At 39.7% G+C, this 26594-nt stretch overlaps 1 protein-coding gene across 3 annotated transcripts in view; it reads left to right on the forward strand.

The window, feature by feature from the left end:
* CTNNA2 (catenin alpha 2) overlaps window positions 1-26594 on the forward strand; it is a 464788-nt gene that overhangs the window by 80796 nt on the left and 357398 nt on the right. For all 3 annotated transcript variants that reach the window (XM_038135460.1, XM_038135463.1, XM_038135459.1), the window contains exon 3: window positions 12841-13036. In XM_038135460.1, the coding sequence (XP_037991388.1) occupies window positions 12841-13036 (196 nt within the window). The remainder of the gene's footprint in view (window positions 1-12840; window positions 13037-26594) is intronic.

Here is a 26594-nt window from a genome sequence, read left to right on the forward strand (position 1 = left end):
CCAACTTCTCTTTGGCACCTGCTGTTCTGTTCTGCCAATTGCCACTTAGTGCTGGGAATATATATCAGATTCTTTTCTTTTACATTTCTAAGACTTTTCTTGGCTGTCACTGCCAGTTGAGGTTGTAGCCCTTCAAATTTTGTGATTTTGTTGTTTCCCTCCCCGCAGGGTTAAATTTAATCCAGAGTTCCTGGTATTGTGCTGCAATTCAGAAAATCCATGCTGATGGTGGCAATGGCAAGGGACAGTGGATTAGGAAGGAATATTTAATTTGCAGCAGGAGGGGAAAACAGCCTGAACTTTGCCATGGGGTAGAAAAACACAACCCCGAATCCAGGGATCAGGTTGGCAGACAAATGCCTGGTGCTGGGGTGATCAGGAAGGTTCAGGTGCCATATGCAGTGGCATAGTTATTACTGCGTGTATTACTCATGGTTCTGTTGAAACTAACAAAGGGAAAAAAAAGAAAAGTTGATGTCTCCTCAGCCAGATCTGTCTGTGGAGTGTGTGGGACAGAAGTGGCTGTTAGTTGTGTGGGATGATGTTGCTGCTCTCTGTTCTTCTGACAAAATATCTAGAACAGCAGGAGGAGGACAGAGATGGATCAGTTCCTGGGGAAGCCTGGGAGAAAGCCAGTGCTTACTTCAAGTTTGACCAAAGGAGGTTTCTGGAAATGTTCTCTTTTGCCATGTCTGGAATTCTGTCTCTGAACAACAGGCTGTTTGAATTAGCATCTGTTCTGCCTTGGCAGGTCCCCAGTGATGAAATTCCAAAATAAATGTGCATCCAAAGGAGTGTGGCCAGCAGGTAGAGGGAGGCGATTCTCCCCCTTTACTCTGCTCCTGTGAGACCCAGCTTGCAGTGCTGGGTACATTTTGGGTGCCCTCAGTGTATGAAGGACATGGAATTGTTGGAACAAATCCAGAGGAGGCCACGAAGTTGAAGTTGAGAAGGGGACTAGAGAACCTCCCCTATGAGGACAGGCTGAGGGAGTTGGGGCTGGAGAGGAGAAGATTGTGTGGAGACCTCACAGCACCTTCCAGCATCCAAGGGGCTACAGGGAAGCCAGAGTGGGATTCTTCATCAGGAACTGTAGTAGTAGGACAAGAAGTAAAGGGTTAGACTGAAAAAGGTGAAATTTAGGTTAGATGTTGGGAAGAAATTCTTCCCTGTAAGATCTTGGCACAGGCTTCCCAGAGAAGCTGTGGCTGCCCCTGGATCCCTGGAAGTGTCCCAGGCCAGGCTGGACAGGGCTTGGAGCACCCTGGGATAGTGGGAGGTGTCACTGCCCATGACAAGGGAACTTGGAACCAGATGGTCTTTAAAGTCCCTTCCACCACAAACCATTCCATGATTCTGTGATTCTGTGTTTCTGTGCCAGCTTAGCACCATACCCTTGTAATTCATGAAACAGCTGTACTGGAAAGTGATGTGAGATCCCCCCCAGCCTAAGTGGTTGGGGTGGTTGATCTCCAATGGCAGATACACCCTGTGCATGACCATCAAAAGATAGCTCTGAGTCTCATTTTAGCTGTATAGTAATGACTTGAAAGCTCAGTCCGTTGTTATTAAAACAAACAAACAAACCAAAAAGATCCTAAGGAACCTTTCCACAGACTCCATCAGATCTCTCACACAAGTTGTTTGTAATAACACAGCTCTGTTCTTTTTCTGGTGATAGTTTTTTTTTTTTTTTCCTGTATTGCTGTGCAAAAGGTACACAATAGAGAGAAACGTAGATGAAATATAGGCTTTGCTTTCGAACTGTAGATGAAATACAGGCTTTGTCTTCTCAGTCTCTCTGCAATGTTCAGGGGATATGGGGATTACAGAGGAGGTCAAAACTTGGCTGAACTTCTGGACTTAAATAGTAGGGGTGAAAAATTGATGGCCACCAAATTGCAAGGGAATTCTGCAGGGCTTGTGGTGAAGCTGACCTTGTTTAATGTCTTGTCATTAGTCTGGGCAGTGGGGTGAAATGCACCCTCAATAAATTTCCAGACAACACCAATTTGGGAGGAGCATTGATATGCTCAAGAAGTAGGGCTGGCATGAGGAGTATCTCAGCAGGTGGGGAAATGGGCTGCCAGAACCAAGAGAAGCTCAGCAAAAGCCAGTGCAGAGTCCTGCAGGGGAATGGAGCTGTCTGGTGGTGTGAGATGGGCTGGGTAGAAGCTGACTGAGCACTGCCCTGCAGGGAGAACGTCAGAGTCCTGCTGGAAAATTCAGAACATGGGACTGGAGAGTCACATCAACATGGAGCTGTTTTGGTAGGTTTAACATAAGTATAATGGAGAGTGAAGGGAAGCAAGAGTTTCCCTCTAAGCTCTTGTTCCAGCACCACATCTACAGTACTGAGTCCTTTTTGGGGCTCATGAGTAAACCAGACATTGCAGTACTGGAACAAAACCTAATCCTACTTTGAAGATGGCCCTACTTACTTGAGGAGCTGGGCTAGATACTCCAGAGGTCCCTTCCAGCCTAACTGGGATTATGATGATGTGTGTAACAGCTGTAAAGATGGTGAAGGCTCTAGGGGGGCCCTATGAGGAGTGGCTGAGGTCACTAGGCTTGTTCAGCTGGAGAAGAGTCAGGGTCTACAGCTTCCTCCCGAGGGGCAGCTCAGATCTCTGCTCCCTGTGACAGTGACAGGACCCAGGGGAGTGGCTGGACCTATCCCAGGGAAGCTTTAAGTTGGGTTTTAGGAGAAGGTTCTTCCCCCAGAGGGTGCTGGGCACTGCCCAGGCTCCCTAGGGAATGGCACAGCCCCGAGGCTGCCAGAGCTCCAGGAGTGTTTGGACAATCCTCCAGGGACAGGGTGGGATTGTTGGGATGTCTGTGCAGAGGCAGGAGCTGGACTGGATGATCCTTGTGGGTCCCTTGCAGCTCAGGATATTCTGTGATTCTGTGCTAATTTGAGAATTTTACGTTGGCGATGGAGATTTTATACAGTGTGTGAAATGTGCAAAATAAACAACCTAAATAAAGCACCCTTCAGGGAATACGCTCCTCTGCCTTCCTGGGTGGGAATTCATAGGTGCTCTGGATTTGCAGTCTCACCAGGATACTCTTTGCTGTTCATAACATAAGCCTGAGTGCAATGGAACAGCATGAAGAAGTTAATTTCATTATTATTCTTACTATTCACAATAGACCCCCCCAGAAAATTAAGTAGTATCAGTTCTGGGGGAGTTTTGATTTAATCTATGTATATATAGAGTGGAAGATTGCTTGCTTCTGTTTTCTACTGTTCTTTATGGGCAAGGTTTTCATTAAAAAAAGATATATTAGTTGTTACCGAGAAACCAGAGCACTAACTCACCACATATGTCTGAAATATTTTACTTCCTTCACTTACTGTACTTTACATTAACTGAAACAGAAACTCCTGGGAATCGTTTGCCTTTGGTATTTAGTGATTTATGAGATTGTTTTCAGTGCTATTTAGGGCAGTTCACAAACAATAACATTACCCCGAGGAAGCAGCTCCTGGTGGTTCCATCAGTTGGATCTCCAGTGTCTCTCTTTTGGCTGCTGGAAGCCTGGGAAGATCATCTGCCTGTGAGAAACTTAAATATTGTTCTACCTGCCTTTGTAGTTACCTGCTATCTTATTTTGGTATCCAGCTCAGGATTATTTAAATCCTTTTGTGTTACTTCTCCTGGTACAATGTCTGAGTCATTGGAGAGAAAACCTAAAGAAAATATTCAAGTTTCTATTCCAGATGTGGTATCTAGTGAGGTAGGAAATAAAACTTGCAGGTGTTTTATTCCCTCAGTGTAATTCTAGAATGGTTTGAGTTGGAAGGGATATTGAAATCATCAAGTTCCAACTCCTGCTAGGGGCAGGGACACCTTCCACTATCCCAGGTTGCTCCAAGCTCCCTCCAGTCTGGCCCTGGACACTTCAAGGGGTGGAGAGTCCACAACCCCAGAAAAGCTGTATGAAAAGGTTATGAAAAGCTGTAGAATCTCACTAGAGCAATTGCTATATCCCTTTTTCTTTTTCCTTTGTTTTTTTCCCCCAGCCAGTACAACTTTCTGCCTGCTCTGTGGTTGAGTTCCTTTGATAACTACATCTTAAATACTGCTACTTTTAAGATTGCTAGCAGATTTTTATACCAATGACAAGTGGGAAGAAAATAGTGTGTTAAATATCAGCTAAGAATTTCCCTTTTGTCAGGTGTGTGCTGTTTACAATGCCAAGGCTCGTGCTCTCCTATAGATCCAATAAAACAACGCAAGTACAATGAATCCAGGGATTTCACAGGAGTTTTTCTATTACTCTAGTGTGGTGTGCCCTCATGTGGTTAAATGCAATATCTTCCTTGGATCAGTCTGAGACCCTTTGGATTTATTCTCTGTTCTGCTAAAGAACCAGGAGAAATAAAGACTGCTGGTGGAATGGGAGGCAGTGTGATTCCTAGGAGGTTTTTGGCATTTTTTTTTGGTTTACAGCTCTCAAGTGATTTGGTACTTTTGAGATGAGTATAAGTACACTTGCATTTGGTTCTAATTCAACTACAGATGTGTGTGTTTTCCTTGCTTTGGTTTTTTTTTTATTTTTTTTATTTCTAGATTTTGAGGATGCACTTAGTAATATTTGGGCCAAGGTGGCTTTATTTCTGGTTGATTAATGCTGATAACTGAAATGAAATGAAATGAAATGAAAACTTGCTTGTTGATTTTCTCCCACATAATATATAAGACCACCAATCTTTTATTATTGATACCCTTTGAGACTTAATTTTGTGGTACTAATACATAGCTGTTGACTACATATCTGAGATATTCCATGTGATGTGTTTGTAAGCTTGACTATTAGTGCTGTATTCAGTTTTGGAAGGAATTGGAGTTATTGGAGTTATGAGGTGTTGCTTTTGCTTTATACTTTGATTTGTACTTTTTATTTTATCATTCACATAGGTTGTGGGCAGCTTTTTTGGGGAGCTTCAAATCCTGACAACAAACTGGAGATGATGATGGCTTTTCTTCTACATGGAAAAGTAGTGCAACAAAGTTTCTCCCAAAATTAAAAGTTGGTAAAACTGCAGAAAAACATGCACTTATGGCATCAGTGACATTTACTGTTTTAATTAACAAGGCAAATAACAGATGTCAGCAGGGGCTTGCAGTAGTAATAGCTTATTAACTATGAGAAATTAACTAAAGTTACTGAATGCAAAAAATTACTTCATCCTCAATTACTGCTCAGTGGTTGCCAAGATCATTTAACTCAGCGCTGGAAGTTGACATTCCTGGCTTCTTTGAGGTCCCTCTATTTAATGTGTATTTATCTATTATCAGGTAGATTCCAGCTTTCTGATTTTTTTTTTAGCTGGGGTAAGATAAACTTCATGTTTTACTCTTTCAAGGAATGTTTTGTGCGTTGTGGTCTGTTAAACCACTGCTGAGTTGCACAGAGATGATCATTTGGAGCCAAATAACTTTGCCTTTGGTGGTTTCAACATTTTAAGTTCCCACATGGATACGTGATGTTGTCTCACATGGACAATGAGAAACAGAAGGGAGATAGTGACAGGATCACAAGCAGGAAGGATTTGCCAAATGTTGCTCCAATTAAAATTCAATCTATGCTATATAAAACCCAGAAGGATCCTTGATTTAGAGCTTTGGAAGACTCGAAGGTTTGGAGGTGCCAAGTCCATTTAGGCACCCAGCTCTGGGAGTGTAATCCATAAACAGAAATTATATGATTAGTTCTCCTTTTCGACACATGGAGAAGAGAAGAGAGGAGCTTAGGAGAGATATTTAGAAGATGTTGTGGGAGAGATGTGAAAGGGAGCTTTTTGAAATCTCATCCCTTTCCAGAATTTACATGCTGAACTCTGAGCCTGCAGAGGGGAGCTTACATCACATGGTGATTAATAGAGTACAAGTTTGCTTGGACTTAGCTTGAAATCTTCCTTCAGGGTTAAAAAATGGCTCATTCTTCTTCATGGGCTTCATTCTTCAAGCCTAAGCACGCTGGTGTTGCAGCCCACCTTCTTATGAAATGTCCCAGGTGTTAAGGTGGTCACCCCTGAAGGAAGAAGACCTGCTTCACTTCTCTCTGAGCCTGAGGAACTTCAAACCCACATTTCTTACCCACATTTCTTATCCCCAAGACACTGCTGTGCCCCCCAGTTCATGGCCTGGCCCCTAAGGCAGTCATCCTGCCAAAATTAGGCCATTGTGTGGGGAGGAATTCTTGTTCCTCTTTTCATCTTAGTGGGATCATGAACTACTCTTATGCATAATGAAGAAAGAGATGAGAGAAAATGCATGTTTAACACAAGCCATAGATATGAATTTTTGAAATGGTACAGCCTAATGTGCTTTGGTGTAACAAAAAAGAAAATGAAGTGATGGGAATCTGTGGGTTCTGTGCTGTCTTTGGCTGTTGGACTTGACTGGGACCCTTTTGTGCAATTAGAAAACCCACAGTGAATTACACATTGAGAGGAACATCTTAAAATTTGACTTTCATAATTTTCTTGCATTTAAAGGCATTGAACAGATTTTTTAGGAGTCAGATGAAGCCAATGGTTTTGCTAAAGAATGTGTAGTTGCTCCAATTAAACACCTGCTACAGCTTTTCTCTCTTGGCAAAAGCTGATATTGCCAAAATCCTAACAAGATACGAGAAAAACGTGCTCAGGAATGGGGTTATTTAGTTCTTAAAAGTGAGGTTTTGCAATCCTGCCAGCACAGAGAGGGGATCTTGTAATGGATGTTGCTGCTTGTGCTGCCAGTTGCAGGAGATGGTCAGCTCCTGGAGTTACCAGTTGACAATAGGATGGTGTGAGGAACCTCAAGGTAATGTACAGGAGCACGTGAATCCTTGGGAAACCTGAGGAATATAAATCTTCTGTCTTTCATGAGTGGAATATTAACATAGTCTCTTTTTCCTGTCTACCAGGTAATTCCTGGAATTCATATTTGGCTTCTAAATAGCATCACAGTCCTTTAGTGCCAATTAACAGGAGAAATTTGTCACAAAAGGAGAATTTAATAATCTTTGCGTCCAATTTATTACAAATTAGAGGCAAATTGTATTATGGGAGACATTTTATTAGCTTAATTTGAATTGATTCTTGTTTCAGTTATGGGAGAGTCAGTGAAAACATGCTGCAGGTTTTTGTACCTTCGTTTTTCATGAAGATTTGTAGGAGGAACATCACCATGATTCTTCATTTAATTGTGTTTTTCTATTCTTCTTTTCCTTAACAATATGTTTTGTGAAAACATATTTCAGGCTTGTATGTCTGTTGTAGACATTTTTGATAGTTTTTCGTGAAGATTTCTAGGAGGAAAGTAAGTGTGGGGCGGCTTATTTAATTTTTATTCTTTTTGGTAGCATAACAAGTAGTCAGAAATTCCACTGAGAATTAATACATGCTGAAGAACTTTAAGAGTGCCTTATACAATATTCAATCACATTGGCCAGGATGTAAACCTCTTGCAGTGGTGGGAGCACTGATAAGAAAAATAAAAATTAGCAGCAACAGTGCTGCTATCTCTAAATTACATCCTAAAGGTGCATCATGTGGGCAGAATATAAATATGCAGATTTGCTCAGGAATCAGCATTTGGCAGCAGAAATGTGAATCAGGGCTGCTTGCTGTCCTCAAGCTACACTGGATTAAAATATAAAATATCCTGGCTCTAATCAGTGTTGCCTCAGTTATCTGAGTGCTTCCCAGCCAAAAGGGAGGTGTGGCACTGGCATTTTGTAGCACCCCAGCCAATAATTTCTGCATTAGGGAGAGGAGTCTGCTTATTTCTGAATGCCTCAAACCCACAGGTGTTTGCAAACACTAACTGAGGGGAGCTGGAAGGAGTACAAAAAGCTGGGTTAAACCACTGGAATTCAGTGTGGATGGGCAAAGTTCTGCTCATCAATGAGAATCCAAATATCCACACAGAACAGAAAGAGAATTTCAGTTCTATGAATTAGGTAGACAGCTGGTGCTAATCGTGCGGAGATAATTACAAGAGTTAATTATGTAAGCTGTTATGATTTATGGGGTAAGGACAGTGGCAAATTACTCAAGTTGATAGGAAAAATTGAAGAACAGTTATTATCAAAAAATGGAGTTATGTTACAGACTGAATCGTGCTCGGCAGAACATCTGTGTTCACACATATTGGTGTAATAGGGAAAAAAATACCATTCTTCTTGTTTGGCACTAGAAAATAAGCACAAATATGGGAAAAAAAACCCAGCAAGTTATCTTCTCCTTTGCAGAAATATGGAAAAAATCCAATTTAGCTGCTTTTCTGTTTTGTATGTGAATGAAAGTAGTTGTTGAAAGCATTTTCTCCTGTATTTTGCTCAGTAACACCTTGTAGTTGGAGTGGGATCAGCTAATGAGCTGCTGCTGAGAGCCACATCATAACTTAAGTCTTTGGTGTGCAGAGACAGGAATTTCTATGGGAAAATCCCCTCCGTGTTTGCTCTGCTGCTGGATGTTCCAAGGGAAGGTCACAAACACAGTGCTCAGGTCTGTTCTCTACCTCGTTTGGAGCAGGGAATCAAATTAGATCTTCCCACGGCCGTGCTGGTGCTGTAACCCCCAACACAATCTGCTTCTCTCTCCAGGTGTTTTGAAAGGGCTCTTCTGCCAAAGGAAACAAAAACAAAAACAAACAAACAAAACCCCCAAAAAAAAGCAAACCCAACCATGAGACAGTTAAAAAAAAAAAGAATTTTTGTGTTCCCAGACAGTTGTAATGATTTATTTTTTTTCCTTTGATGCAACAAACTTCTTTTGGCAGCGGCAGGATTTTGAGCGCTCGGGGGGTGACCGTTGTACAGCCAGTGAGGCAATGAGATGGTGCAGTGGAGTGGAAGGGCAGCTGATACCCAGAAAAAAAAAAAGGCCTTTCCACTGAAATGTCAGGGCTGTCTTTGCTCAGGTCATTGAATGTTTCCAGCACCTTGGTAATCTATGAGTGCATGAGAAGAGAGGAATCACTTGTAGCTGCTCACATCCAAAAAATGCCACTAGGAAGAACAAATAATACTTACTTGAAAATACAAAGGGCATGGGGGAGAATAGTGAATTTATTTTTTTTTGTAAACAGTTTTTGTAAATAATCCTTCAGAGAAACCCTTTTACATTGATTTCAACTGCCACAACCAGAGCCAAGTATTTGTCTGAATGGTTTCCATAATGTTTGCAGAGTTGTATTTTATTTGCCTGCTTTGGTTTATTAAAAAACAAGGAAATGTGTAAATGCTGTCCATCTGAAAAAACTCCCAACAGCCTCTGTCAATGGTATTTAAATGTGTAGAATCACAGAATCATAGAATTATTTGTGCTACAAGAGACCTTTAAAGATCACCTGGTCCCATCCCCATGCCATATGCCATCAGTGTCCTCAAGCCTTTCTCCAAAGGGCTGCTCTCAATCCTTTTATCACCCAATTTGTGCTGAAAACACAATACCAATGCATCTGTCTTGTGTGAGGGACCAGAGAGAAACCATAAGGATTAGCGGGATAATTAAAAAAATAAATTAAAAAAAAATTTATATCAATATTTGCCTCAAGATTTGTCAATATATGCTTGTCTTAAACGTGGTTATGGAAAGTCTTGGGTAACTCCTGCAATTTGAGCAGATACTGAGCAAAGAGAAGGCAAAGGGGGAGAATTATTACTCCTAAACTTGTGGCCCACCCCTTTCAGAAATCTGTGGGGAAGACAGTTGCATTCAGAGAGCCAGGAATGTCCTTGTGTGAGCTGGAGCTGCTGACAGGATTGATTTGATGAGTGTGTGATCCAGCTCTATCCCCTTTCACTTCTGGCATTCCCTGCCCACACCTGACTTCTGCCATAGGGAAATCCATGCTAATGGAATTTTCTGCTTTTAGCAAAGACATCTTCACCTTTCTTTTGTGCTGCTGGAGCTGGGTAAGGAGGCCTTAAATCAGGATGGGGCTGAACTATTAATTAGGGAAGTTCTGTTATTCCAGCAGAGATCTGTGCTAGGACTGTGTGAAGCTTCTTTAATAAAATAAGAGGGCAAGGTTCCCTAGTGTGATCACAAAGCCAGGATCATTACAAGGCTGCCAAATGAGCTTATGGTAATTATCAAGTGGTATATTTGATAATTGTACAGAATTTTGGGTGACTTCTGCATTAATTAGTAACAGAAGCTGATTGAGACATTCTTTCCTTTGTACCACTTTAGGTGGGGTAAGATATTTAAAATAAACTAGTTAGCTTTAAAGCCCTGCTGAAAAACGGAGGTATTTTAATAAAATAAAAGGCTATTATTATTTTTCCTATATTTTTTCTTGTAATTTATATAAATTCATAGGTTATTGTATTTTTAAAAATAGGAAGGAAGCTAATAGGCCATGGATTTTTCTGTCACTGGCATCAGAAGCCTTTCTTCCCCTTTGCCCTGTCCCAGTACAGCTGACTTTCTGGAACAGGAGTTCTAATTTTGGAAAAGACTGCTTTTTTTAGCCTCCTAACTCAAAATTTAATGTAATTTAAAGAAGCTGACACAAGGTGGGTAAAATGGCAATCTCCCAGTTTTTATGAGTGGTTTTCTTCCTATGGGATCTCTGTATTACCCAGAACCCCACCTCTGGTCAAGAGACTTGAATCCAGAATTCCTTTTCCAAGGGAATGTTCTAGCTCCACATGGAAATTTCTCTCCTTGTTTGATCTGAATGCTGTTGATCAGAGGGTAGTGAGATATTGGTTTTTTAAAACCAGTAGATTCTGTTTAAAATTTTAAAGTCTTTGCTTCAAGTTTACAAATCATTGAGCCGAACAAAGCCTCTGGCACCGTTTGTGGTCTTGTGCTCTCTTGCTGGTACTCTTCCATGATTATATTTGAGTCCCACCTTTTGACATGATGGAAACTTATTTTTAATGATAGAAACAAAATAAATAATTAAAAAAAAAAAGAACAGCAAAGCATTTATGAAGGAAGTGGGCTCAAACAGAACACACCAATGTTTCCTTTTGAAAAAGAGGATTGACTTTGGGGGTGCCGTTTCCTCCATGTGGGTTACGAGAAATGGTAGAAAAAGTCTCCATCTTCTGTGGTAATTTGGATTTTCCTATGGACTGTGTTAGTTCTGGACTCAGCAGCTCAGAGCATCAGCAAAGGTTTTCTGCCAGTGCCAGATCCTCTTCACCTCTAGGACCTGCACATGTTCATCTGCTCTACACAGAAGTTCTTAACTGAGAAGATTTTGAGCACTTGTAGACAATTTAAGTGATTTTTATCTATTTCTGCATATTAAGCAGCATAACAAAAAGCAGTTCTTTCTTTTGGGCCTTTTATTTCAAAAAGGCCCAAAAGAAAGTAGTAGTAGTAGTAATAAATACTTAATTTCAATTTATAATTATTTCCACACTGGGAAGTTCTGATAAACTTTTCTTATTGTTTGGTGGTGGGTTAGAATTATTTGCATTTCTGTAGGTGTCCTTAACTAGATGCCAATGACAATGATCAACTATGAAGTGATCTTCAGGAAATTTCATGACGAATATTTGCAAGGGAAAGCTAATAAAGAAAATATTATTTGTAGATATGAACAGTGGAAAAAAACCCAACAAAACCCATATGATGGATGAATATTACATTCCAGTAGCCAAGCAGACTCCTTCCTGAAAGAAGGCTCTGGAATACATTTTTTTTTCTCCCAATACATCCATGTATATGGTGTTTTCAAGCCCTGATTATATATTTAGATATAGGTACATATATTTATTCTTCCATAGTCTGTAGTTTTAATATGTGATTAGGGAAAAAAAATGACTGAAAGAAGCACAAATAGCATGGTAACAGGCTTTTTGGTCAAACTGTACCACAGACCTTGTCACTCTTCTGGTAACAGGGATGAGACGACAGTGAATTTTCATACTTGTTCTAGAATCTTTTGGGTTTTAGTGATCTTGATTACAAAAAAGATTTATTTTCTTACAGCAAATTTGTGGCTTGGAAGACTGATACAACACTACAGGTGCCTTGGTTTGTATCCTGGTTAGGGAGAACTGTATCCCTGCTCATTTTTTTGTGCATTTACCACCTGATGGTACCCAATTCAATATTCCAGTTTCACAGAGCAGCAGCCTGGTACTGCTGGAGTCATGCAGGATTCCCCCTTTGCCCAGCACTCAGCTGTGGGATGTACACGCTGGACTGTGTTTTTAAGCTTTCTAATCAGTTTATTGACAGCTCAATAAAGAATTCCTTCAGGAGATTCTGCAAACATGGAGGCAGAATTTCCTTCTGTTTAAATAGTGGCCGGATCATTTCGCTGCCTGCTGTGGTTTTATTACAAAATATTAGGAATACAGTGAAGCAGCACTAAGGCAAAGAGTTCTAACCTGTATAATCTTTGCAGGGGGAGCTCTTTGTACCTTTCATGTCTGGAAAATGGCCACAATGTTTTTGTCACCACTTGCATGTCACTGCCAGTATATTATCTCAAGGGACAATTGCTTTTTGAGTGGTTTCTGACCCTTGTGTGTTCAGATTCCATTTTATCAGTGTCTTCAATTTTTAAAAATGAAAACAAGTAACAAAAACGATGCTTTGGCGCCGCAGCCCTGCCGTGCCTGGTTCTTATCTTTTTCTTTTTTGCTGCTTGGCTGTGATTTGCTTAGCCCAGACTGAGGAGAGGTTAAAAGGAAAACCCTCTTTTGGAGAACGTGCTGCTGGATTTTATACTTCCAATTTTATCTATTCAAAACATGTGGCCACTACATCCCTTCCAGGGCACAGAAAATGGTGTGAGGATTGAATTAGGTGTTCCTATATATAGGGAATTGTTCAAACTGACAAAAACTTGTTTTTCCTGCCCAAAGGTAACGACGCTGGTGAACACGAGCAATAAGGGACCATCTGGCAAGAAGAAAGGGCGCTCGAAGAAGGCTCATGTTTTGGCTGCCTCAGTGGAGCAGGCCACTCAGAACTTCTTGGAAAAAGGAGACCAAATTGCTAAAGAGAGCCAGGATCTCAAGGAGGAGCTGGTTGCTGCTGTAGATGATGTTCGAAAACAAGGTATGTAGGAAGATGTCGATTCTTTTTCTTCTTTTCTGCCAAGGTCGGGATTAGATGTGTGAGATGATATTTCTTTGGACTCAGATCTTTATTAGGTCTTATCTACGTTAAAGTCTCACAGAGCGTGAGTTCTACAGCACTTCACTAACAAGGTAGAAATGGAGCTGTGTCTCTCTCTCCACAAGGTCTTTTGAGGATGAACTGTCCAATTAAGAAATGGAACCTGAATTATTTTTACTTTTAACCCAAAAACCAACCATCTGTGGCCCACAGTGTGGACTTTTTATCCAATTACACAAAACCACCCAAACCCATGGAAAAGAAGGTGAAGAAGACGGTGAAGAAGAAGGTAAAGAAGAAGGAGCAGCCTCCACCCTAAAACCTCCATCTTGCTTTATATATATTACTGTATTCTAAAACCTTAAACTCTTATGTTTCCCACCATGGGATATCATACTTCTATTCAAACTCCACACCCACAATCCCAGGTCTATCATTCATTTCTGGAAGCCTTCTCCATGGTCTCAGGTCAAATGCAGTGTTCTCCTGGGGGTCAGTGTCTGTCAGCACAGAAGGTCTAAAATTCTCAGCAACCAGGGTCCCAACAGGAAAAAATGCTTGATGGGAGCAGAGCTTTGCCCAGTGCCAAAGCTTACTGTACCATTTCAGCCTGGTTTTTTTTTTCTGCTGTGTGACAAAATGATGTGATTTTTTTCACTTGGCTGAATCTGAGCAGTGGTTTAAAGCCTGTGGGTGCAAATGTAGAACGAGAATTATGGTGCTTATGTTTCTGAACAATCTAACAATTATCAACCAGATAAAAGAGCAGTATAGAAATACTTGTGTTTTCAAATATTTAAAAAAAATTGTATCAAAGCCTAAAAATACAAGTATAATAACAATACTAAGACAATTATTTTCTGGGTGTTGGTGATAAAATAAATGGATACTCACAATATCTGACAATTTTCTTTCAAAAGATAAAGTAGGTATGAGGTGCTTTCAAATTTACCTGTTTGGTAGGGGAAAAACATGTTTTCCATATTTGCCTATAACAAAATGTTTCAGTTTTATTGACTTTGTAATTATTTTTATTGCTGCAGAATTAAGTACCTTTCAGGTTTATTCCATTGTAAGTCCTATAATCTAAAGATACCATCTGCCAGTATCATCAGCCCTGGGTTTTAGAACAAGACTGAGAGATCTCCAACTGAGATTTCAAAAGGAGTCTAAAGGATTTGGGTGTAAAATACTGATATTCACTGAGTTACTCCCCCAGAACTCATTCTGTGTTTTTTTTTACCTTGTGAAAATTGGACTGAAGTGATCATAAGAGAAAGCAGGGTTCAATTTTGTGCATATAAGCACTGATTAGTGAATATTCCAGTCTGTTTTATCCTGAGGGTATTTTTTACTCCTCTCCACTCTGTGTATGTTTGGTTTCAGTGTTTTCATGTTCCTGTGTGGTTTGGGTTTTCTTAAACATTCAATTGGCAGTACATCAGAATAAGTTAAGTATTTGCTGTATGCTCTATGTACAATGACATTCCAGTATTCCAGGAGCGTTTTATGGGTTTTGTTGGTTATTTTTTCTGCTGGGTGTTTTTTGTTGTGATGGTGGGATTTTTGTTGGGTGGGATTTTTTTTTAGATTTTTAATGCTGATGCCTGGCTGTTCTGGCATTAATTTTCATTTGTCAACTACTTCAGTTTCTGTTGCTTACATTACTTATTTTGTCTTGTGTCAAGTTGTAGCTCATCATCTTCAGTGGTGACATGAGTGCCCATGTTCTCTCTGAATTTATAACATTTTCCCTTTTGGGTTTGTGATGCTGACTCAGCTTCTCCTCAGGAGCCTTCTCCTGAGTTAGAGGCATCAACCTAAACTTGCACACTCTTTATCTAGACTGAATTTCTGACTTTTTACATGACAAAAAGACTTTTACCTTTCTTAACCTATATTTAGAAAAAAACAACCCAAATAACAATGAAGGAGCAGAGAGGAGGAAAAAAGATCTTAAACAGAATTACACAGAATGACACAGACATTTATCTCTTGTCAACACTCCAGGCTGGGAAAAAAGCCTGTCAGAAAAGTGGAGCAGCTTTTTTTGGGGCCTGTTCAACACGATCCCATAATGAGGAGAGCAGGAGACACCACACACCATTATTAGCACCCACGAGCCGTGTAAATGAGACCAGCCCTGGTGTGATGTGAAATGATATGTTTAGCTGGGTGGCATAAAGAGCTGGATTAATGAACTGAGGCTGTGTTTTCCTGGCTGATTTCCTGGCAGGGCTCCAGCTGGGATAATTACATCGTCAACCTAAAAATGTCTGCGGCGCTTACAGCTGGCTCTTGGTGTGCTCCTCATTTCCTGCCCTGTGTTGCTGGGTAGTGTTGTGTCCTACTAAAGGCAGCAATTCACTCCAGGGACTCCTGCTTTCCATTGATAGGTGTGGAACAAATGCTCTGTATCATTGCAAAACGCTTTGCAATGAATGAGAGTGTCCGTGGTGTTAAGATTCTTGTTCCCTCTGTAGTGTGGAAGGGTAAATTCTGTTGGCTGTAGAAAACTTTGGTGATAAATGGGTTTGATTTGTGAAACCCGTTCTAAAAACACAAAGAACAAAAAACAAAGGATTTGATGCCTAAAGCTCATCTCTGTGTATCTCTGTATCCCATAATGATTCCGTGATAGGAACACTTATACTTCAAAACCACCTAAGTGAGATTATCCAGTTGCTGGGCCATTGAATGCTTTGCTGTGTGGGTGTTCATTCTGGTACTGTCAGAGTTGTGTAAAAGATCTCCCAGATGGGGGACAAAGACCTGGGAAATGTGGAAGTTTATCATTCATGTCCTTTTGTATTAGAGAGAAGGGAAGGCAGACAGGTATTGGAACCAGACGATTTGTAAGGTGCCTTCCAACCCAAGCCATTCCATGATTCCATGACCATAAAGAGTGAGGCTACAAACACTTAGAAGTGCAGAGGAGTGAAGAATTCCTCACAGGAATTAAAACAGATCATATGCTGTACTCACAGCGTAAGTGTCTAAATGCAACTGGTCTTTTATTGATCAGTAGAGAAGAAGGAAATTCCCTGTGGAGGAGAAATTCAGGCCATGATTGACACAAAAATCTATCACGAACTGCAGTTCCACTAGGCTCTAGTTTGATTAAATTTGTTAGGACACAGCCTGGGATGCTGCAGAAAGCAACACAAGGAAACAGGCTATATTCATGTAAATTTATTCTATCTGGTAAATGGCTTTGGCAGTGTCTGTCTGTAGGTATGTGCTGGTGACTGCCTGATTTGAATGTTATTTTCCTGGAAGTTTTCTGGCATATAGATGAAACTTCCATTAGAAACATGATTTAGTCCAGCTGCTGGTTGTTGTGCTTTACAAGCATGGTAGATAAAATTTTATCACACCACAATATAAAATCCATGCTTCAATCAAGGGACAGAAAATACCTATTGATGTTTTTTTGTGTTTGAAGACAGAGTAAAGTTGAGGTAGACTTAATTTTTTGTTCATGGAGATTTATGGACATTGTAAAAAAGAATGACCTGTGTACTCTGTGACGATTTTGACATTGTGGATGAACATCTCTGAGACATGAAAGTGACTTTAACTTATTTGGCAATTTTTTTCTCTCTGACAGAACACACTAGAAATAGTATTTTTAGTACTCTAATGCTTTTAATCATCTAGTTTTTAAATTTTTTCAATGAAATTTTAAAACTAGAACTAAATTCTATGAAAGATGGTTTCTAGAGAAATCTAGAGAACCTAGAGTCTAGATAACCTGTTTTTTAGACCAAAAAAACTCCTGATCTTTTCAGGAGTTTTAAACATATGCTCTCCCTATGCTTACTGATAAACCTTTTCACTGAAGTATACGAGAACTTTTTTTTTTTTTGCTTACAAAAGTTAGCATGTGCTAGTTCTTGACAGAGGAAAAAGTGTCTGTGGAAAGAAATTACTGAGAAATAGGTTTTTTTAGACAAACTAGAATGTCTATTCATCCTGAAATGTGAAGTGGGGCATGTGGGCAGTCCTGCTTAATGGGACAGTGAATCCTGATCTGCACTTTTGAAAGAACTTGTGTGTGCAATAAACAAATTCTCTTTTTTCCAATAATATCTGTGATGAGGCACTCTGCAACTTGCTTTTTGTCTGGCTGGTGGCTCATGCCTGGGCTGAAAGCTTTTAGCACAAAGATTTGAAGTCTTCTGTTCAGCAAATCACTGGAGCTGTGGCCTGAAAACTCTTACCTTGTTACTAATAAATATTCCTTTTCTGTTTTGAATTGCTTGTTATGTATGGAAGCGATTTCAATTGTTATTCATGTTTGCAATGCTCCTCCTGAGAAATTTGGGCCTCTAAATGCCATTCCATGCTAATGCTGGGTCTTTCAGACTCTTTTCCATCCATTAATTACCTTTCAGCTCTCTGAGAATTTGAGCTGCAGAAAGACATCAAAATTCCTATTCCGAAATGATTTAAAACACTTACGAGGAAAAAGCAGATGTTGTAGAGCATCTCCAAGAGTTGCTATGCAGGAAAGTAGGGTCAGGGGTTCCCAAAACCAGGAGTGAGGCTGCTGCAGCTCCATGGCCCCAGTTAGAAGCAGGAATGAGAATGATCCTTTATTTCCAGTAGGCACATGCACACAAGCATACGTGTACAGCTCATCTATATAATACATATACAATATACATGTATTTAATTTATATTTATAGCTGACCACACACATCAGCCACTAAGCACTCCCTGTTCTGTGATTCTGTGAGACACTGGAACTGTCTGCCCAAAGAGGTGGTGGATGCCCCATCACTGGACATATTCAAGGTCAGGTTGGATGGGGCTGTAAGCAACCTGGTCTAGTTAAGATGTCCCTGCTCATCACAAGGGATGGACTAGGTAACCTTCAAAAGCTCTTCTAAACCAAACTATTTTATCTTTCTGTGAAACAAACCCAACAGCACCAATGCCTTGTCCTGCTCCACTCTGTTCCTGATCAGGATTGATCCTTAAGAAGAAAACCAAAAGTGGAGAAAAAATGAAATGCGTACAAGGCATGGCAGGGGGGTTAGAACTAGATAGTCTTTTAAGGTCCCTTCCAAGCCAAACCATTCCATCATTTTATGACTTTCTGTACACATTAAGTTTAGGCTTTTTGGGAGAACTGCTGATGATACTGGTTCTTGGTAAAGCCAGCTGGCTGTCCAAGGATCTTCACTTCTTCTCTGTTCTCTGCACTATTTTCAAAAGATTTATTTCTGTTTAGTCTTGGCTGGAGCATTTCTGGTATTCATTTCACTTTTCAGTGTTTTGTTTAAGCTGCTGTTAGTTTAAATTTATGAAAGTGACTTCCATCTCCTGGGTATGTTTGTTATAAAGAGTAGTTGGTGTTTGATATATTGCCTGAACATGCCAGTTTGAGACAGATTTTGCAAAAGCAGTGAGATAGGTTTGAAAAGTATTATAAATGAATGTATTTGGCAATTTTTTTATTCTATATTTATTTACATTGTCTTTCTTGAAGATTTTATACTATTGTGGCTTTATATCAGGATAAAATCAGAATAAAATTTCTTTAACATGCCAACTTCTGACAGTTGTCAAAAATAATATTATACTCAGAAACTGAAAGATAGGGAAATAGTGTTTCCTCCAGAAATATTTGATTTGAATATCAAAATCAAATCCTAAAATTACTGCTTGTTCTTTTAGAATAAATATGACTGTTAGTAAAGGTTTTATTTGAGAAAGTATTACAGAAATGCTGTGCAGTTAAAAGAAAAAAAATCCCTATCAAGAGACTGTAACTAGGCCATGTTTTGCAGTAAATATTTAACTCCACCATCCATTAGTATGCATGAAATTTCTGAATTCAGGTCAAATGTGGAGAACAGTTTCACTAGGATTTAAATTAAGAAAATTATTAAAAGAAAAAAAAAGTTCTTGCAAATTGGAATAGGTACCACAGGCAGTTATCTTGCCCTGTTCTGTCTTCCAGCAGTAATTCCCAAACTGGATAGGCTTAATCCACAGTGAATAATCCTCAGCAGCATTTAATGTACAGCCTTTTCAATTAAGTTTTGAGCTAACCATGAGCAATGTTCTGCAAGGAGATTTCCTCCATGCATGAAATCTGTATTTGTGTCCCCTCTGTGCGTAATTCAATGTGGAGATTGGAGCTGAAGTCCCTGACCCCTCAGAACAGTTCTGTGAAGCTGCAGAGCACCACAGGGTGAGCATCTCGACCTCCCCTTTTGAAGCTGTTCTGATTTATGTTTCCTCTGAGTCCCAGCTGAGTGCTGGAAATGAAATCACTGTTGATTCATTAGGCAGAAATTCTGAACTGAAATTCTTTTTCTTCAATATTAAAAAAAAAAAAAAAAGAAGGAAATAAAAAAGGAAAAGTTTGAGTCATCTTTGAACTGGAAAATCAGTTATTTTAGTCTGTTGGATCAAAAGTATTTGGAAGGAAATTCCTTTTAGCCTGGCACAGGAGTGACCTCAGATGACTGTGTAGGTCACTGATGGAAGTTTTTAGCTGAGCAAAGGAACTGAGAGTTTCACCAGCTGTCTGATGAAGGACAGGGAAGCTGGTGGGAGATCAGGAGTGGTGCAGAGGCTTTGTCTGGGATATTTAAATTGGGAAGTAGCATACTGAAGGGAGAAAGAGTCAAGGAGACGAGTTTAAGGTTTGGTCATTGCTCTATGCTTCCGTCACTGAACAGTGAATTTTCAGTCTTTCAAAAACTTAACTGGAAAATTGCAAGAATGACTTTGTGATGATTACACACACACACAAAATAAAAAATTATTAACAAACTTTTACAATAAAATTTCATTCTGTTGAGTACATTCTGCAAAATACTTCAGTTTTTAAAAGTGATATTTTCTGTGTTTAGAAATTAACTGTAAATATAAATACTGCTGTAATTCATCTAACATGGGAAGATATTGGGTTTGGATCCATGTTACCGGGATTATTTCTGCTTTGTTAAAAGGGGGAATGGCATTAAACTGAAGGAAGGCAGGTTTAGATTAGATATGAGGGGAAAATCCTCCCTGTGAGGGTGGTGAGGCCCTGGCACAGGTTATCCAGAGAAGCTGTGGGAGCGGAGGCTCTTCCTTTCATGGCTGCCTTTGCAGAAGGTGAGAGCTTCTCTTCAGAGGTTCTTGTTTACGGTTTGCAACCACATCCACTGGTAAAGATTCATGTCACAATTAGAAACTGTTTTGAGGTGAAGTTTGTGAACTCTGGGGGCAGCAAGAAAAGCCAGCAGGGTCCTGTGTGGGATTCACATTCTCTGAACCCTAGAGAAGCAGCGAGAGAAGCCGAGAATGATCAAAACAATTCTTATCTCATTTGCTGTGCCTGTGTTTTGCTAAAGTGGAATGCAGTATGGAGATTGTTTACCCAGAGTGGTGGTGTTTTGTTTCCTTGGCCTATCAGGGCCAGGTGTGTGTGTGTGTCGGGACTGTCGGCTGACAGTCATGAGATGAGTGCAGTGGAGTGCAGCTGAGTGCTTGGCAGATTCAGTTTAGATGTAATGTAATATAGTGTAATACAGTATAATAAAGTAATTAATTAGCCTTCTGATAAGATGGAGTCCTCCTCATCATTTCTCTCCCCCTTGTCGGGGTTGCACTGCATTTACTGTAGTCCTGGGGCGAGGCTGCCATGTGCCTGTGTGGACTGAGCGCTCCCTCATCCCCTCACACCACGGCAGCCATGCCAGAGCCTGTAAATGGCGGGAACCAGCAGCGGGAGCGACGTAGACCCCACACGAGCTGGAAAATTTTTGTCTGCCTTTAGAACCGCTCTGTGGGCTCCTGTCTTTCTGGTATGGGTTGCTGCCATCTTGTCTCTTTGTTCCTGGGGCCCGCGTTGCCCTTTTGGAGGGGAAGGATGTGGCACCATCTTCCCATTGTCCCTCAGCCACAAGGCCGCCTCAGGCAGGCGCCTTCTTGGAAAGACTCATTCCAACATTTTGGCTCTCTTCGTGTCTGTGAGGTTTGTGAAATTGGGGAGTTTTATATCTAGCAGTTATTTACTGTTGTTTTTTGACTGTTGCTGCTCCATTTGTTAGTGAAGAGATGTTCGTTTTCACTTATATCTGCTCATAATCTTTCCTTACTGGTGGCAAGGGATTGGTTGGAGGTGACTAATTTTTGAGTGTCCAATGTTATAAATGGTCTTAAACCAAGACACTGCTCCATTTCTGGAAGGGTTCAAGGCCAAGCTGGATGGGGCTTGGAGCAACATGGTGTAGTGGAAGGTTCCACTGTCCATGGCAGGGGATGGAAAAAGATGAGCTGTAAGGTCTCTTCCAACCCAAACCATTCCATGATTCTGTGATTACCCAGTGGCATTTAATGAGGAAGATACAAGCAGTTCTTGGGGCAGTGAGCTCTATCTGGGAGTCTTCCTTGCCCCCCTGCTCAGTCCTCCTATTTGCCTACAGTACGTTTTGTTCTGTGTTCTTTATTTTTTGACTGCATTTTCCATGGCAGTCATCCAGCTTCAAAAGTTGTATAAAAGCTTCTTTCTCCCATACAGATTAGGCTTTAATTTTGGATATGGTTTCAGAAAGCAGTATTCGATAAGAGAAGTATTAAAGATGACAGCATGAAAATTTGAAATATACTTTCTAATATCTGAGTCCTAAAAGATGCTTAGTCAGTATATAAAAGGCTTTAATTTATTGCCTTTCCATTTACCATTTTGAACACGTCTTCTTCTGAAGTACATTTTTCACATACTACAAAGGCCAGTAATACTTTACAGAGTGAGCGAATATAAAATAATCAAATAACAGGCGCTGATTTCCTCTGAGAAGTGTCAAATTATAGCATTCTGATCTCCAGCTATCTTGTTCTTTCTGTTTTAATCCCTTTATCAGAGACAAATTCTTTTTAGACTTTAGATCTGTGAGATATTCCAGCTGCTGCTTATATATGAACATGGGAAAAGGAGCCTGTTCTGTATAGCTGATGGAATTTAGAATTATTTTCATATCTACTAAAAATAAAATTGTAGGCTCTCCACTGATTTTGATTTTGGATGTTTGCAAATTTCATTCAGCTGTAATTGTTCCAATTGTGCTTTTTTTTTTTTTGTATTTTAGTTGTAGATAAGTCAGTTTTTAACCTCTGTTTATATTATGTGACTTCTACAGTATGTGATGAAATATATGTGTCTTTTCTTCAGAAAATATGTCACCTCTACTTCCTTTCACCTGTTTGTGGTGGACTTCATGGTTTTAAATCTCTCATTATTTTATTTATTCAATACTTATCTGTCTGAACAGAGAATTTGGGTGGGACTTGGGCAAAAAAAGGAGAGTCGGTGGCCTTTGTGAAAAGGGACAAGGGACGAGCAGCTCAGGAAAGCTACAGAGATGTTTGGAGGTCATGCAGGGAGAAAATGGCAAGGGGCAAAGCCCAGCTAGAACTGAAATCTGGCTGCTGCCATAGAAAACAAATAAAAAAAGGATTCAACAAATTCATTAACGACAGGAGTAGAACCAATTTTGGGGGCTTCATTCTGTTCCCATGTCTGCCCTTCAGCTCAGAGTGCTGGGTACCTGAAAGACAACTCCTCCTACTGTTGGAGACTGAGGCAAAGAAGGAATTCAGTACCTCAGCATTTTCCTCATCCTTTGTGACTGAATTTTGCTCTGCATCCAGTAAAGGATGGACATCATGGAATCATGGAATGGTTTGGGATGAAAGGGACCTTAAAGCTGCTCTAGTTCCAACACTCTGCCATGGGCAGGGACACCTTCCACTAGACCAGCCAGATTCCCCTCAGAGCCATCTGCAGCCTTGATTCCCCTCAGCCTCCCTTCTGCCATGCCCAGGTATTTATAAAGGACAGTTCTAACACTCAACCATCGTTTTTTCTATTACCTATACAGGCTTAGACTAAGGTTCATTTCTTTCTGTTCTCATTACAAATCTAATTATAATCATGTCTTGTTTATGAGTCTTTCCCTGTGCACAACAGCAATCTGCCTTTCTGGGTGTTGATGGAGGGCTATAGATTAGTTTTGTGTTTTGATCTCTGCACTGGAATGTAAATTCACACCATGAAGCTCAGTTATCTCATTATCTCTCTGCAAAGAAGCTCTTGCAGTTTTTAAACATTCAAACAATGAGTATAGTTATATAAAGGAGCTCTTATATTAACACATAGGTGTCACTGCATGTATGTGAATTCCCACTGAAACTGGCAATAAATTCTTGGGTTACTAAAATGTTGCCAAATCAAAATTCAGTGAAAAACTGCTGGTCTTTTAGTCTTTGAAACATAATTTTTAAATGTAATTCTCAATTTTGGATAGATAAACTTAATCTTCATGTAAGCTGAGGCTTTGAGCATGATTTTAGAATCTTTAGTAATTTGTTTTATGGCAAAAAAAAAGTAACTGCGTTGGATCTCAAATATAGATTAATATAAACAATGTGTGCAGATTAGGTGAACTAATAGAAGAATTGAAATAATTTTTTTAAAGTGCTCTTGTACCTTCTATCTGTTTCTCTGTGTAAACCTGCTGATGCTCTGTCTGTATTTTATGTTGTCTTCTTTTTCATCTTTTTCTTACTGTAAGTCTATACTGTAGTTTTTCCCTGTGCTGATGACTCTCCCATGTCTACTTTTCTCCTTTCTCATCCTCTCTTATACTGGAGTATCTTTCTAAATTTTTGTATTTAAATTTTTCCTGTTTTTTTTCATTCTTGGCTGCAAACCCCTCAGTTGTCCAGCAACTGTGCCTGTCCTCTTAATTCCAGCTGGGGTTGTGGAAAGGTTTTTTTTTTACTTTTAGCCATGTTTGTTCTCCAGATTAAGCATTGCTCCCTGCTTCTCTTACTACTTCAAGACATTCAGATAGGATCTAAGTGTAAGGAAAAGCATAAATTAGCAGGAACACAAAAATGGCCCTCAAAACAAACAGGGAGCTGATAATCCACCAGCCTGATCAATCTCATCATCAATCCTTCCCCCTCCTCACAGTGCTTCCCCTGTGCTGACATTATCAACTTGCTGCTCCCTCTTTTTCACAGATCACTGGGATTTTTGATAAATTTTGTTATGAAAACACATCTTGCTGGAAAATATCAACCCTTTGAACTGAAGCTTATCTCAAAAAATATCAATTTCAAATAAACTCTTTATTGGGTATTTTCTTTTCATGTGATGATAGAGAGTGATGGAACTGATTCTAATTATGATTTTGAACTTAGTTCACAGTGCCTTGGGCACAGATAGAATCTACCCTTGAACTTGCTTTCCTGTACAGTATTTGTGAGCCTCTTCAAGCCCCAGAATGAAAATAATATCCAGAGTGGTTGGTGTGAGCCTAATGCTGAATGTTGTTTTCTTGGAGTGCTTCTTTTTCCATGAATTTTGGGTGCTTTTCAAATTTTGTTCCCTTCCATACCTGATATGTTAAATTTATTTATGACATCTCTATTTAAATTAATAAATTGTTATGTGGAAACCCATTAAATCATTAAACTCAAGATCTTAATCACTAGGACTTACAAATTTTTCTTTGCCAGTTCCATTCATTTTAGTCCTTTTTTACAAGAATGATTTTAATGAATGTACCATGCACAGTTCACCAGAAAGACATTAACTTTTCCTAACATTTTCCACTGTAGTTTCTTGTTTAGGTGATGAACTATTCTACTGATTTTGAATATGCTTCTTGATGCAACTCTGGAGCATTTGGATAAATAAGAAAATACTTATTTTAATTAGAGATTTCAAATTGTTAGTATGAAAACAGAAGTTGTGGGGAAATTGGTGGCTGAACTACTTGCTAAAAGGACAAGGGAGAAGAGATTTCAACTTAGAGTAGATGTAGATGGGATATTGGGGAAAAATTGTTCTCTGTCAGGGTGGGCAGGCCCTGGCACAGGGTGCCCAAAGAAGCTGTGGCTGCCCCTGGATCCCTGGAAGTGTCCAAGGCCAGGCTCGATGGGGCATGGAGCACTCTGGGCTAGTGGAAGGTGTCCCTGCCCATGGCAGGGGATGGAACAAGATGGGCTTTATGGTCCCTCCCATCCCAAAACTCTGTGATTCCATGTTTCTGTCAAACATTGTAGTTCAGCAGCGTGACTTTTACCAGGATACAAATAAAACCACTTTATAATTCAGTTGAGCTTGAGTTTTTAAATTTGCCTCTGTATTTATTGATATCTCAAGAGGTCCAGTGTGTTGTCGTGTTCCCAGACAGAGTTCTGAACATCTAGAATGTTCATGTTGATGTTCCCTGAACATCAGTTCAGTGAAGGCAGATCAGTTTCATATGTCCCTGAAGGATGTTAATCCATGGAGTAACTGAGTTGCAGACAAAGAGGGATTAGAGATGCTAATGTATCCTCACATCCCAAATAATTTAGTTTTGAATTGAAATTTAATTGGGTTTTTATTGTACTTAAGTGTATCAGTGACGTTTCAAACGCACTATTAATCTGACTATTAATTAGAAAAGTTCTTTCTAAAACATAACATTCATGGATAAATTGTCTTACATTGTCATATATATTGGCTAAATACCTTAAAAGTTCTGTATTCTTGCTATTTTCAGTCCCTCAGGAAAGAAGTAGTTGGTTTAATTAAAATTACATATTTTAATGGTCCATGAAGTGAATGATGTGGTGTGTTCTTGAATCTAAGAGAGAACATTGAATTTAAAATACCTACTAGATTTAAGAATATCCATCCATTGTGCTTTAAAATTCAGAGTGATTCATCTTCCATCACTCTGTCTAAATATCAAATGTAAAGTGAGTCAAATGTAAGTGAACTGGATTGTCTGTACAATCAGTTCCAGAGAGACACAGCTCCAGGAGCTGAAATGTGACCAGAAAAGATCAGGCTTGATCAGAGATGGCCTTTTCTGGCCTTGAAATCCATTAAAATGATGAGAACAGTGGTCATCCTCCCACAGATGGAGAACAAAGTTCCAGCTGCAAGTGGGAGCGGAGCTGAGTTTAGGGGCCATAGTAGTAAAGATTTAGGAAAAAGGTTTTAAGGAAAGGGAAGACTAAACAGCCATTTGTGTGAAGCTTTTAGAATTCTGATTAGAATTTTTATGCATATTTTTATTTAGTGAGTATGCGGGACAAAACTGGTCTACAAATAACTTCCCGCATTCTGATAATGTCAGACAGAGGTTAATACTGAAATGGACATGCTTAGTGTTGGAGAATGGTTTTTAAAATACTGTAAACAAAATACGATGTTTTAAGAGATGCGGAAAATAATCAATGTGATTAATAAAGTATGAGGAACATAGACATGAGAAACCAACCATCCAGGACCAGATTAAGGTCATTATTCCTAAAATCTGACTGATCAGATACATACTGGTATGGAAAGTGAGTGCTCCTACACTATTTGGTGAATTTCTAGACAAATCCAAAGGGGATAAAATTGCAGATCTTTGCATCTTGAAAGGTTTGCTTTTGTTTTTTAACAAGACAGCATCCAAGATGAAAGGATTAAAAACCTGCTTAC

The sequence above is a fragment of the Motacilla alba genome, chromosome 4, assembly GCF_015832195.1.
Source record: "Motacilla alba alba isolate MOTALB_02 chromosome 4, Motacilla_alba_V1.0_pri, whole genome shotgun sequence".
Lineage (NCBI taxonomy): Eukaryota > Metazoa > Chordata > Aves > Passeriformes > Motacillidae > Motacilla > Motacilla alba.